We start from the raw sequence: 14149 nt of genomic DNA, 5'->3' as shown, positions 1-14149 counted from the left end.
ACCTGGCCACCCAAGGGAGGTAAACATGTGATTGTAGCCCCTGCATGGTGGAATCAAAACAAGCAGATGGGGGTAGCACCCAGGGTGGATCAGCTTTGCTGGCGGCACCGCACCATGCGACCCCCTTCGTGCTTTGCCCGTGGAAGACACACCTGTAGAAAGTGTGGGTAGGTTTGTGGACGAGTAGACAAATGGACAAATGATTTGTTTGTCGCTTTCCTACGTCTTTTGTTTGGCACTGCTGTGTTTATATTAGCCAGATAGTCCTTCCCTCCTACTTTCAGAGATAGCAGACCTCACAACCAGTAGACCAGACAGAAAAAGAACGATATCAGAGACAAAAGAACAAATGAATGAAGCAGGAAGCTTAACATGTCTTTCAGTGAAGTAACCCACATTTCCATTTTATGACAAGAGAATATCTGAAATAAATTTATAAACACGCTGGAATCGAAAAGAAAACAAATATATATGAGGATGAGAAATGAAAGAGACCATCATCTCTTGAAAGCAAGGGAGGGTCCTGTCACAGGACTGAACACAAAATACTGAAGCCCTGGGTCTGTGAGGAGGGATCATTGCCCGACATACCCGACATACCCGACACGTGTGGAAGCTGGAGCAGTCATCTGGACCACACCATCCACATGATAAAGTGAGATAAACACTCGGTGAAGGCAGCACGTGAGCAGCACGCAATCACAGGCTATTCTGGGAAGATGTTCAACATCATTTAGATAGAGTCCGACCTGTTTTCTCCTCACCTGAGATGCACACACACACACAGAGACACACTAACCTTGCTTGCACGGTAAACCACTTCACCAAACACAACAAAACTTAATTTCATTCTTTACTAACTGAGATGAACAGTTTAAACCTTTTTTTATTTGTTTACTTTTTTCATTAACTGATAGCTGGTAGACAAAGCTGTGAAAATAAATAAATAAAAAGGCACTCACACTCCACGGCTTATTTTGAAATATTTACACTGGAGGACCAACGCTTTCTTTGTGTCAACCGGAAGCTTTGCATCAGTTCACCAAATAGCAGACGCACGTCAGACGGACTTCACTGGAAGTGTTCTTACTCGTGCTCAAAGAGTAATATTTCCAGAAAGATAAACTATTTTGGGAATAAAAATGAATTCTATGGTCATTATTTCATGTAGCTACAAAAAGCACCATTCAGCTCTTTATGCTGTGATTTCTAAATATAATCTCACCGGAAGCGGAAGTCCGATTGCCCATTAGTGCCTTCTCTCTCTTTCTCAAACACTTAAAAAAACCAGGAATGGAAATTTTGTTGTCCCTAACATAGGAAAACGTGCAAAGGATATTATTATATTTAGAATTCCAAAAATGCATGTAGCAGCCTGAAATGTTTACTGAGGAAATTAATGTCCTCGACAACAAATTCTGATGGCGGTGCGCTTAAGTATAAAAAATGTTGAAAGTCTTTACAAAGTTTCTGCCGTTGACTGAGTGGCAACAGCTAGAGGTAACTAAACTAGAGGTTACATCATCTAATCCTGGCTTTTTCTTGGTTTCACAGTATCTGCAGCCTGTCCACAAACGATTGTTGATTGCAGTGGAGAGAAAGAAGTCCTGGACACAGTAAACACAGCTACGCCTCGCCAGCGATATTCATCATGCTTTTTTATAAAATAATTTGAAAAAAACGGTTAGATATGAATCATTTGGAAACAGACTCTAAGTAAGTGCCAGACTGCAGAAGTGAAGTGTTTGTATACACCAGTCGCATCACAACCACGTGACCGTGCATTCAGAACCACTTTGCTTTACCTTCACAGAAAAAGAAAATGTGAAAGTTTATTACTGGGAGTAAATTTTAGAGAAGATGTGTGGGGCTATCACCACGCTCACATGAGACAACTATACAACATGTGTCGGAACCAGCTGAACTCTCGAAATACTCTTTCACTCCCATTCTCTCTCTTTCTCTTAAAAAAAGAAAGAAAAAAGAAAGCCCTCAGTCGGTTCGGATCCCACCCACCACCCGTTTGCATACTGTGGCTGCAAGATTGTGTAGTAAATGTCTATCATTGACACTAAAAGCTTTTGGCCTGTTCACGATTAACGTTGAAAGCCTTCACTCTGGGGAATACACTTCATCTTATCAGCGCTGATTGCTTTTATGTATAATTCTGGGGTTAAGAGAAAAAGAAGAAGAAAAAAACCCAGGGCCCTACACTGGTACAGACAAAAGGATTGGTGCTGCTACATTCGTGTCAAAGATGGAGATGTTTAGCCTACATCACCACACGGCTGGCTTGTGAGCAAAGAAAAGCGACTGAAAAGGAGGAATGATGAAGAGAGATTTTCTACGAGTGTAGCTGTGAAAAGACGGTTGATGTTGTTGTTGCTGTTATAGATATGTTTTTGACTCGGTTTCTCCTCGTTATGTGTGTTTGTGTGGTAGTGGGAGGGAGAGTGTATGGACAAACAAGAGAAAGTGAAGTAGAAAAATGAAAATGAGTGAGGGCACACATATGATCAAGGAAAAGAGCGAAAGAGGGAATCAGGATGAGATATCGGTGTCTACAGCCTCACACCAATCGTGCATCCTCTCCACCTTAATCAACAATTATCCTTTCTCTTTTGTATTGTCATACAACCTGCCTTTAACCAAAACCTAGCAGGGTAAGAAAAAACTAAGCTAACATTATATGACATTAAAAAGGGAAAGAAGACAGATCAGAGAAGCAGGCCACATTTAGAATTTATTGCCGTCTGCACCCCGCTCTCAACCTCTCACGCATCCAGTGCCTCATCATCAGACATGGGCGATAGCACAGAGCGGTCCGACTGGAGAGGCTGCACCTGGCATCTAATCACACCAGAACCACCTCCTGACGATGAGAGATGGCAGAAGCCCGGAAACAACAACAGCACATGCGCCACGTCTCCTTGCGCTCGCCAGCACCAGACGCACCCATCGCCAACACCCGGTAGACGATGCCTCGTGCTAAGGTCTAAGCGGACAATCGTTCACTGTGAACTGGCTGTGGATGGGTGAGCATGAGCGCTCTTTGCTGATCTCCCTTTATGCTTGTGCCACCTAGAAAATTATCTCCCTTTCCTAATGTCAAGAGCTTACCCAGTTGACGAAGCAGTCAGGCCAGAAGTTGCCGCCAAGTGTTCTGGTCATTTCAAAAGATTCATTGTCGTCACATCTTTCAGATTTATTATTGTTGTTGTTGTTGTTGTTGTTTTGGTAGGCGACATAGTACACTCCCCTAATATTCATAATCTAACCACAATCAAACCTTACATGATATACTTGTCGGCCAAGTTCAAGAGCGGTTTCCGGTACTGACCTCTGGTTCGTTGAGAATGGTGTCATGCACAGCATCTGTTGGAAGGTCCTGCAGACATTGCTTCAGCTGGTAGGAGGAGTAGTTGCCGGAACACCCCATGGCAGCCACAAACATCTTGAAATACAAGCTGGGCACGGTCTGGTGGCGACTGACTGCCCAGTGAGCGAACGGGGATCCACTCTGCTCTATGACTCCGGTAAACAGACCTACAGGGGAGGAACAAATAAACAACTCCATTAACAGTGAGCATCAAAAGAATAACCATGAACACATTATTTCATAGTCATTTTCATGCTGGTGGTACTGTAGGGTATTAATTAATGTTGTAGATTTATTTGTATCAAGTATGAGACAATATTTATCCGGGCTACGGCAGCAGCCGCTGGTACTCCACGTGGTGGGCAGGTCAGTAAAAGTTATTGTGTAAGGCTTATTTATCACCAAGATAGCACTAAGCCCCGCAGTTACCGCGGCTACGGGACGCTACTCGCCTCGTGCCAAGGGAGACAACATGAGAAGACCCACGCTGCAGCCCCCTGCACTGTGACCGTCGATGGTGACGCGGTCGGGGTCGCCGCCGAAGTGAACGATGTTGGCCTTGACCCATTTGAGCGCCTCGATCTGATCCAGCATCCCGTAGTTTCCTTTGAAGGGGGAGTTGGGGGCAGACAGGAACCCTGCCAGACAAGAGAAGACAGCATGAGCGAATGGTGAAGACAGCATCTTGTCATATTCTTTTTTTAGTAAATGTTTTCAGAAAATTCCGAATGAAAGAGATAGAAAATACACCTCATTAATAGTTTGTATTATGCAGAGTTGTGCTGCATATATAAGTACAAATATATCTAATCAACGTATACACTCACACGCGAGGAAACAAGAGAGAGAAATAGGTGGAAAGAAAGAGAGACGGAAAAGAAAAAGTAAACTTGACCAGAAGCTCTTGAGATAAGCTACTGAAAAAAAGTGAAAGAAAAGCGAAACATCAGGACAAGATAGATACAAGCTGCCTTCACAACATGTAAGCAAAACTCACAAGATTTTTAAGATAACTACGTTGAATCCCTTTCATGAAATACTAATTTCTCCTTCCACACTCACCCTTTCCTCGATCCGTTCACAAACCTGCCTGAAATATTTCCTATCCCTTAACACTGTTTGTAATAGAGATTACTCCAATAAACTCCTCAGCCAGGCAAAGTGAACACAGCAATGGGTGTGGCTCTTTAATTACAGACAGGACCATACAGCTCTCAATGATTACACCTTGCTCTCTAAACAAATGAAAATTCAGCGGTTGAGAGGGAGTCCCTTGACGTGTGAGCCCTCGTGCGCATGTCCGGAATGTTTCTTCATGCGGAACTCAACATTCTTTTTTTTAATGATTGTTTAAAGCACAGTGCAAACTATTTTTCCACGTCTCGGTGAGCACTACTTCCTTTCTCGAAACACGCGCATGTGAAGGTTGCCGTGCACAGAGAGAGGCCATGTCGATGTTTGAAGTGTGTATCTCGAGAATGGAAGTTCTGTATTTAATCAGATTTGTGGAAATGGTATCTTGAACTGAGCTTTACTCCACTAGTAAAAGTCATAAAGTCTGCGTAGATGTCTTCACACCTGTCCTCGTCTCCCGATGACACAGCAGTCATCAAGGAAGCCCAGGTAGCTGCTACAGGTACAGCCTTACTCACCAGTTGTTAGCATCAACCACAAAATGTAAATGAAAATTAAAACACAAGTGGATAATTTGAACAGACGAAGAACCTTGGCTTTGGCGAAGCTTACCCAGCGCCCCCAAGCGGTAGTTAAAAGTGACGACAATGACGTCATTGGTAGCCAGCATATCCCCATCCAACATGGCGCCCATGCCGTTCTCGTAAGAGCCTCCGTGGACAAACACAATGACAGGATAGGTGTGACGAGGGTGTGTTCCATGCTGAAACAGGAATCAACACGATTTTATTTTTATAAGTTTTATATACTTTAATCACGTGACTCCACATTTTACAATAGGCATGACCCTTTACCGGTCACCCAAGCTATTTTTAAAGCGGATGTTGTAGGACTGAATACTAGGAACTATTTATCGCTAACGAGAGACTGCTGTTATCCATCCGAGCAAAGTAGTGCTGCCTGTGTCCGCCAACAAGCAGCAGAGCGAGAGGAAGAGCCGCGTTCTTAGCGGTCTGCAGCGAGGTGAAGGTCACGGCTAGCTGGGCTGCAGCGCCCCCTGGCGTGCGGTAAACCGGAAGTGACAAGTGTGCCTCATCGCGTCGCATCGCGAGTTGTTTTCTAACACAAACAACGTCAGGACGTGTCACGGCAAGATGGCGGCGACGTGATCTTTCTGGCTCTCGGACGATTTGCACTTTCACCTGCCGGCGTCTGCCGCTCAGGTGTTGCACGTTAGTCTCGGCAAACAACGACTAAATGTCGGACAAAGTGGATACTTCTTTCATTCCGGGGATATTTCCTTCCAGACAGTAGTGGTCTCGTCTGACTGGCCTCCACCACCACCACGACCACCACCACCACCATGTAGCTAGAAGATACACACAACAACTCTTTACAATTTACTGTTTAGCGATAATGAATTATCTCGTCATTAATTAATGCAGTGTAACGACTAATCAAAGAGTTTGTTGTTATTTATTGTCTACAATCTTCAAACAGTCCCACTGTGCAACACACCACGGAGGCAGGTGAATGCGCACTTGTCAAGTAACAGAAGGAGAAGCTATACCTCGTGTTGCGGCGCCGGCAGTGCACATGCGCAAACAAACAGCAGCCTTTGCTCCCTCCCATGCCACGTGCGCGATTCACGTGGGAAATATTCACGTGCTGATGTGTCTATGTTGCCACCACCCCTTTGCTGACACGGGGAGGCGATGGAGGTGGGGTGGGGTAGGGTGGAGGAACTCTTCTCGCAGGTGGTAGGTTTACTCCAGCTGGAATTCATGTCGAGACTGTGACTATCAACCCGCTAATATTTATTCGCGATTGGCCATAGGAGGACCAGTTGTTATGTCGGTAACGGAGGATCTGAATGTCCACCGCTTCAGCCTCTCACAAGCACGATATCCATTCCATCGAACCGTTATTTCCACTACAAACCAACTGCTTTATACAGAACCTGGAAGCTTCTCACTTGCCTCGATTTTGTTTTTAAATCCTATTTCTATCAATCATATAGTGTTAGGATCAATGTTCAGCATCTCATGTACCTCCTACATCAGTTATTGCATAACTAATCCAAACTTGTGGCGGAAATCAGACTAACGTACAGCTGACTGCTATTATTGTTATTGTTGTTGTTGTTGCTGTTGTTGTCATTGATACAGAACTTGAAAAGATTTCGCGAGGATTGTTTCAGTTGGCAAGACTTCCATCAAGAAAGCCTCTTGTTCTTGTGGTGGAGGAAAACGATGAGTCAAAGAACGACAGTTAAGAGTGTACAACAAATATGTACCGACAGGACCACGGAGACCAACACCTGGCGCCTTTGGTTATCTGCCCTTCACCGGAAGCTGGATCCCAGTCTTACTTAGTCTGGGATTACTGCGTCCAGGAAAGGTACTTAGTATTTTCTTAAAATGTCTTCTCGAAGTCAAGCGGGAATTTTTCCCCGGCGTCTTCACCAACGGCTGGCAGACAACAGCAGTTCCTCTCTGAGAAAAAGAAAAAAAAAAAAACGCCAAAAACAAACTTCCAGAGGGATTTGAAACCCTATCCTCCCCACGCTCTGGGCGCCTCCCTTTCACGGTTCGTTGACTTGCGGCTTAACTTTACGAAAATCTCTATGCACAAACATACTTTGATGTGGTTTAAGCCGCAGAAACCGGCGTCGACTGCAACATCAGTTCATTAGAGTACATTCTGACGAGCACTGACTGCATGCAGTTAGAGTTACCTTCTCCTAGAAGCTACTTTCCTCCCTTCTTTGTCCGCTCCTCGCAACCCACACTCCTCCACTTTCACTAATCTTTCTCTCTGAAAATGACTTGTTCAGCTGCTGGCGGTACTGTTACCTCTGAAGTTTTATTTCTCTCGGACCCGTTACTCGGGCGAAGATGCTAACAGTTCTATAGTCTGCTTTGTATTAGAGAACTAGCAATATTACCACAATAATATCTCATTGCTTGTATAGAGCAACTAGCAATATGACCACAATAATTCCTCCCTGCTTGCACTGCTCCCATTGCTGCCCTCGCTGCTCCATCTGTTCCTCCTGGGACTACCACCCGAGAAGAGAGATACAATCAAGCTATCAGACATTGGATACAATTTGTTTTCAGATAATTGCAAAGTTTACTTAATACCCTCCTCACCTGTTGCGAATTCTCAAACCGGGCAATTAGAGGCGAGTGCCTGGATGTCAGGGTGGCGCCTGACCAGACTTTCCCGTCCGAGAACATTAGCCCGCACCCCGAGTCTGTGTTTCTAGAAACATTTAGCCGCCAATTAGTGTATTGTTGTGAGAGCGTGGAGCAGAGGGAGGAGCGTGCGTGGTAGAGTCATCACACGTTCCGCCATGCACGGGACGCTCACACTCGCATCTACCCGGTCCTCGTCAAAGTTGGGAAACATTCGAGGGTGGGGTAGAGGAGAGATGGAGGGGAAAAAATCCCGTTGTATCACGTGCAAGGACCCGTGACTTGCAGATCTGATGGCCAGTTTCGTGAACTGGATAGAACACTGAGATAAAAAAACGATTACACAAGAAAATTGAAAATGCAGATATAGTAAAAAAAAAAAAGTAAAAAAGTAACAACTCCCCCCTCTCCAAAAAAAAAAAAAAAAACAACCAAAAAACAAAACAAACAAACAAAAAACAAAAAACTTTGAGTATGGTTGCACGATAGAAAAAAAATCCAAACTGTTAATGAAAGAAAACTTGATACTTTGAGAGAGAAAGCAAAGTAGAAATAGAAGCAGTACCTCCACGGAAGAAGAAATAAAAAATTCGATGGTTGTGTGGAGGAGAAAAACCAAAATTGAAAGAAAGCAAAAGGGTTATATATTTAGAAGAAAGTAAGAAGAACGAATAAGAAAGAAGTGCTGATGACGACGATGATTCAAGGTGGAGCGGTTCTTTCTTTTGTCCTCCACTTCTCGCACTGACTGGTCTGCCTTCTGTTTGCCGGTCACGTGCGCTGTAACAGATGGAGGAGGGTCACGGAGTGAACTCCACTCGCTCCTGGTCCACACCGAGTCTGGAATGGCGGCCTCTGGCTTTTTACAGGCAAACAGATGGTCCAGGCCATCCACCATCGCACTGAAGACTCAACTCACTCATGAAAGTTGCCAGAACTTTCTCTGGGCCACCCGACTGTCCACTCGGAGACACGAGGAGCTCCATGTCGAGGTTTATTTGTACCACAGGCTCTCACCTGTTGTTTCAAACAGCAGATCAAACGAGAGAGAAAGGGTGGGGGAGATGGAGGGGTGAGAGGGCGAGTAGGTGGAGGGTGGGAAAAGTGAATGTAGCGGGTGAGGAGAAGTGAAGATATTGCGGACAAAAATGTAAAGGATTGTCACAAAAAATTCCTCAGAAAATGATAAGCACTTGGGTTCTGATACAGTGAAAGAGTTTGCACTTTACCTGTTGAGGATTGAGGAAAAAGCAAAAAAGCTTTACCGTGCGTTTTAAATTTAAATTAATTCTTTCCCTGACTTCAAACAGAAAAACAGACACAGAGACACTTCAACACTCACACATACTGCGTGTGCTACCCGGGGTAGCTGACAATATGTTACTATTCTCGAATTCACATAAAGTTTCAGCTATGGGAGATAGTTATTCTTGTTCCTCCAGTTTCTTTGCAGCATTTCTTCCCCCGCCCCTGTTCCTCGCCATCAACAACCTCGTTTTGAAGTCACGAGACTCACAGACTTGCTCGTAACAAACGTCTGAGGACAGGATTCACCTGCCACATATAAGGTTTTAACCGTTGAGAACCCCTGTCGTCGATGACTAACGATGGTGATGGAGGATTTTCTGGTAGTGACGATGGCAGTAATTAACATATTCATTAATAAAGATATTTTCAATGAGCACATCTGTTGGGTTTTTTAATTGTGACAACCTTGTAAATACCTGCTCAGCACTGAAACTGTGAAGAGGTGTCACGTGTACAAATCTAGTGGAGTACCCGTAATACTAACGACAGCAGCTGGAACGCCTACCTACATGTCTATCTACCTTTTTGAAATTCCCTTCTACCCACCCTCTGTCATTCATTGGTCTTACAGCCAGACAGTCGCGCAGACAGACAAACACACCGACAGTAGCAGTATGTACAGATACCATACAAGTCCACCGGTCCACTCGCTTGTCACACTGATGTGACGTGTGGCTGTCGACACACAAAAGCGCCCCCTACCCTGTGTTCCGAGCAAACGTTCCACTCGTGTTAAGCCACCCGTTTTCAAACTCAGCGGGTCTTAGTGGGTGGCTTTCATCTGCCGAAATCGCAAATACTTTGTTGTTACCCAGCGAAGACGAGCGACCTACCACCTCGTCTGCTTCCACACTCCAATTTCTCGACTTGCCCCCTCCCCCCCCCTTGTCTAGATGACACATCCCCCCTGCCCCTCCACCAACCACTCCCCCTGCCCCTCCACCAAGCACCCGCACATACCCGACATCACCCCACTCATCCACCCACAACCACCATGACTACCAGCACCACACCTACAGCCACTCACCTCTTCCTCCCGTCGTGCAATTATCTGTTTACTGTTGAAGTGTTAAAGGTCTGAAACGTTGCCTTGATTTTGAGGGCTTAAGTTTCGTTAGAAGTGAGTAGGCAGCGGAAACTTAAAAGCCATTTTTGTTTGCGTTACGTGTCATGGCCGCCTCTGCTTCCTGTTACGTTAAGCACGAGAGTTTCTGCTCCCTGCCGCGCATGCGTACAAACCTGTCTGCTGTTCACAGACGACGTCAGTCATCTGAACAAGAAGAAATCTCCCCTCGTCAGCATATTCATCGAAAGCTCGCTTTGTTGAGTAATAAACCGAGAGATGTGAGTAGTGTCCCTTTGTTGTGGGCGGAGGTTCACCAGGAGGCGAAGTTATTTCTATTAACTGTTCATTTCTCAGAGTTTTCTTGTCCCAGCGACACAAGAAAGTCATTAGAGGTGCACTTTCACACTTCACACACTTTGTGAATTGTCTTTTCCAGTCCGTAAGCTGTTGAATTGATTACTCCGCCTATTCCTCGTTCAAATTATCACTAAAGACAACTTTTTCCCTAGGTTAGGTAGCTGAGAAAAGCTTTATTGTTGTTGTTCTTGTTTTTTAGAAGATGTATGGTTCTAATCCGCTTGGTTTCCAGGTTTCAGCCTCTCTATTTTTAGGACAGGAAATCTTGCTAAACACACGCTGGAATAGTTGGGGCGGGGCTACAAGGATCGGGTATGAAGGTCTCCCGGATGTCACAGACGGGTAGAAGAGGAGAGAGAAGAGAGAATGTCTTAAAATATCCTAATATCAGTTTACTCATCTCCTCTTATTATTCTCTCCTGTCCTTTCCTATTCCTTCTTTTTTCACTCTACCTCAATTCAGTCTTTTAAAGTTCGATCAGGACAGCAGCAAAAATTCATCAATATCCTTATAAGGAAAATAATAAACTTTAAAACATCCCCAGTTTGTAAGACTAATTGGTATACTTTTATAACTCTGTTTACATGTCCAAGAGAAGGAATTCGGTGGGGAGAAAAACTCTACAAAAGCTTATTACAGTTTTTGTGCAGAGGACTGGTCACCAGTAGGTATCGCTCTTTAAGGGCAAAGGTTGCGGTATCGGTGGCAGGGGCAAAAAGGTCAGAGGTCAGGAACACAGGTGATGGCAGGATATGAAGATCAGGAGAAGTTTACTTGCACATGGGAGTTAATCCGTCTGGGGAACTCTTTTCACATGGCAAAAGTTTCTTTAAAGAAAATCCTGCAAATATTCTCGCAGCTCTACGGAGGAAACGACGAGGATGTACAAATGATCATCATCATTTTATCGTCATCATTAGCCTCAAGTAGATAACCTCAGTACACTCATCTAGCTGACTACAAGACCGAGTGTCACAACTACTTGCTCCACCTATGAACACCGACACCAAACTACTCGGGAAACACAAGATGAACTACTCAGAGCCCAGAACATCATGATGGAGCTCTAGGGATTGGGACGATGGCGGGGGCGCCCTCTCGTGACGCCGCTAAGGGGGAGACAACAAAGCAACACACACACACACGCACATACACACACACTCACGCAGTTACTGAGGAGGAGGAGAAAATCATTTATCTACAGGTATCTCGGAAACGGGGAAGCCATGGTCCAGGTACAGAGATGCTATTTCAGATATCATGGGAGTTGGGAGGAGGAGAGAAGAGTGAAGAAGGATTTTTATTTGATTGATAAAATTTTTGTTTGCACGAGAGAAATGTTTCCATATTTATGTATCGGATTGACACAAATCTTCATGAGGGAAGGGAGTTGCGAGAGAAAGGAAAAATTCTAAACAAACACGCCCCGATGCTGTGTTAACCTCGACACAGAATGCTGCAGGGTAGAGAGATATAGCCGTCTCTACACTACAGTAGGTCTTTAAATCTTTATTTCAAACCATCTCAGTGTCCTTTAAATCATTAACATTAAAACATCGCAATCTCTAATGTAGTTCTTTAATCTTAAACTTGAAAACAATTGGTAAAGACATGATGTGCTGTCCGCTTAAGATCCAAGCACAGAAAACCAAATATTTGGAAATCTCTCTCCAGCCATCCCCCATCCCTTCCTTCCCCCCTCCCAGTCTAGCTTGCATCTTGTATCTTTGTTCTTTCAGCGATTAACTCCCTCCCATACACACACTTTATTTTTTCCCCCGATCCCAGCTTCTGCTCGGGTCCTTGGTATCCTGACTACAGAACCTTGCCGGCCCCTGTCGCGGGCTTTGATACATCCCAATGGGTCCAGGGATTATTTGCCCCTCACCGCTATCTCACTGGCATAGTTCTAATCCCTAGGAGCAGTCCACGATTGCCAGCGAATTATCTACGATCGCCACTTTAAAGTAGGACTTGATTCTGTTAAAACTGTATTTGAAGTGGGAATCACTCGCGGTGCTCGTGGAATGCAACGAGGATGAGGCCTCCAGCCACTTCCCCTGGTGTCCCTTGAGGATTTTTTTTTTCAGAATTTTTTTTTTCGGGAGGGCAACTGTTTGAAGGGGGGAACCACCCTGTTCATAGTTTCATTTGCAAAGGAATATTTTTCGATGTCTACGTGCGCGCTTCCATGTAGTTGTTTGTTTTCATTTATTTGTTTGCGAAGGGAAGGATGTGTGGGTAAGTGGGACACAAAACAGTTGTAGGTTTTAAAAAAATCAACAAAATAAGTAGAAAAAGAATCTAATAGCTCTAGCACTTTATCAAAGCTCACCTCCAAACGATGAAATGCGCTTTATAAATTTTATTGTTATTATTATTCAAAAGCGAGTGGCATCGTCATCCCTGTTGCCCATTGTAACTGTCGACTGTGCATTAAAATTTAAATATTCCATTCGAGATTGCCTACTTTAATGCAACAAAAATTATACATAAATATAACACCTTTGAATAATCTAGACATACCCAAGAACCAACATTAACCGTCTTGGTTAGAAAAATCGGAATTAAAAATTCTTAACAATGCTTCTTCACTCTGCAGCCAGACAAGCGAACAGACGATAAGATGACAAGAACACCTGACAAACTAGAGAAAGGTGCAAAGCATGTTAAAGTTTACAATTCAAGCCTTCATAGTAATTGGACCTAAATATTTCCTTATGCGCAGTATTATTTTCTCAAATTCGATTTGCTTTATTTTTTCAATCTCTGTCAGTCGATGAAAAGGTCGATGACCTGGCGGTGGATGTTTCAGTGTTCAGCTGCCGACTCCCAGAAACACCCTCGACCACTCAGCCACACAAAGATGTGAACTAAGTAGTGCTAACACTGTTTAGTGCCGGCAAACAACTTAGGGAAACTTTATTCACAGTTTAAGGACGAACTTGTTTCCTTCATCCTGTCCATCTTATTCCTTTTTATCAACTGCTAAAGCGAACTGTTGTTGCACGGCGGAGGGATTCTGTGCAGGTGAGGGCATGCAGGTGAGTACAGAATAAAGTAGGTGGCGCTCACACTGCCGAGAGAAGCTGTCACCCTCGGGGCATACACGAGATGTAGCTCCTTGAGAAAACAATGCGGGAAATTGCAATCCCAGATCGGTATTCTTCAGGACACACCTGTCTGGTACCTGTCTGCTCTGTCCCTGTGTAATGGACAATCGCAGGTGAGCTTGGAGAAACCAGACTCACGAGATCAGTCCTACGATTGGATGTGTAATACCTGACATGAAATTTTCAACACATCTATCAATATAAGAAATATTTATAAATATATAAAGAAAGAATAGAAACGTCATCTTATAAGGAAATCCCACAAACAGATAAATCCAGACAGAGGATGATGTCTCGACAATAATTGCAAATGACTGTAATTTCCATTTTAGTTTTAAAGGTGAACTATCTCTGCCTCAAAGGTCTGGGGCCGTTCGCATGATGGTGACATACTCCATGATAGCTCTCTCCTCCCCCTGTCTCCCCTTACCCCCACACCATGTTCTCGTGTAGCTTGTGGGGTACAGAAACTACCCCGAGTGATTTAGTTCATGTCCTGTCGGCTCACCAAGTGAGTCTTTCCAGTTTGCGAGTGACCTCTGGGAGTATAAATCAGGGGGAGTCGAGGCCCACAGCAGCACCCTCCTGCAT

The 14149-nt window shown here is 44.4% G+C and overlaps 1 protein-coding gene across 2 annotated transcripts in view; it reads right to left on the bottom strand.

The window, feature by feature from the left end:
• Positions 1-14149, bottom strand: part of LOC112574016 (acetylcholinesterase-like) — a 48482-nt gene that overhangs the window by 9846 nt on the left and 24487 nt on the right. For both annotated transcript variants that reach the window (XM_025254797.1, XM_025254798.1), the window contains exons 3-5: positions 5126-5276; positions 3832-4017; positions 3341-3546 (exon numbers count right to left, since the gene is read on the bottom strand). In XM_025254797.1, coding sequence (XP_025110582.1) covers positions 3341-3546; positions 3832-4017; positions 5126-5276 — 543 coding nt within the window. The remainder of the gene's footprint in view (positions 1-3340; positions 3547-3831; positions 4018-5125; positions 5277-14149) is intronic.

The sequence above is a fragment of the Pomacea canaliculata genome, linkage group LG10, assembly GCF_003073045.1.
Source record: "Pomacea canaliculata isolate SZHN2017 linkage group LG10, ASM307304v1, whole genome shotgun sequence".
Lineage (NCBI taxonomy): Eukaryota > Metazoa > Mollusca > Gastropoda > Architaenioglossa > Ampullariidae > Pomacea > Pomacea canaliculata.
This window is presented reverse-complemented; position numbering and strand designations above follow the sequence as displayed.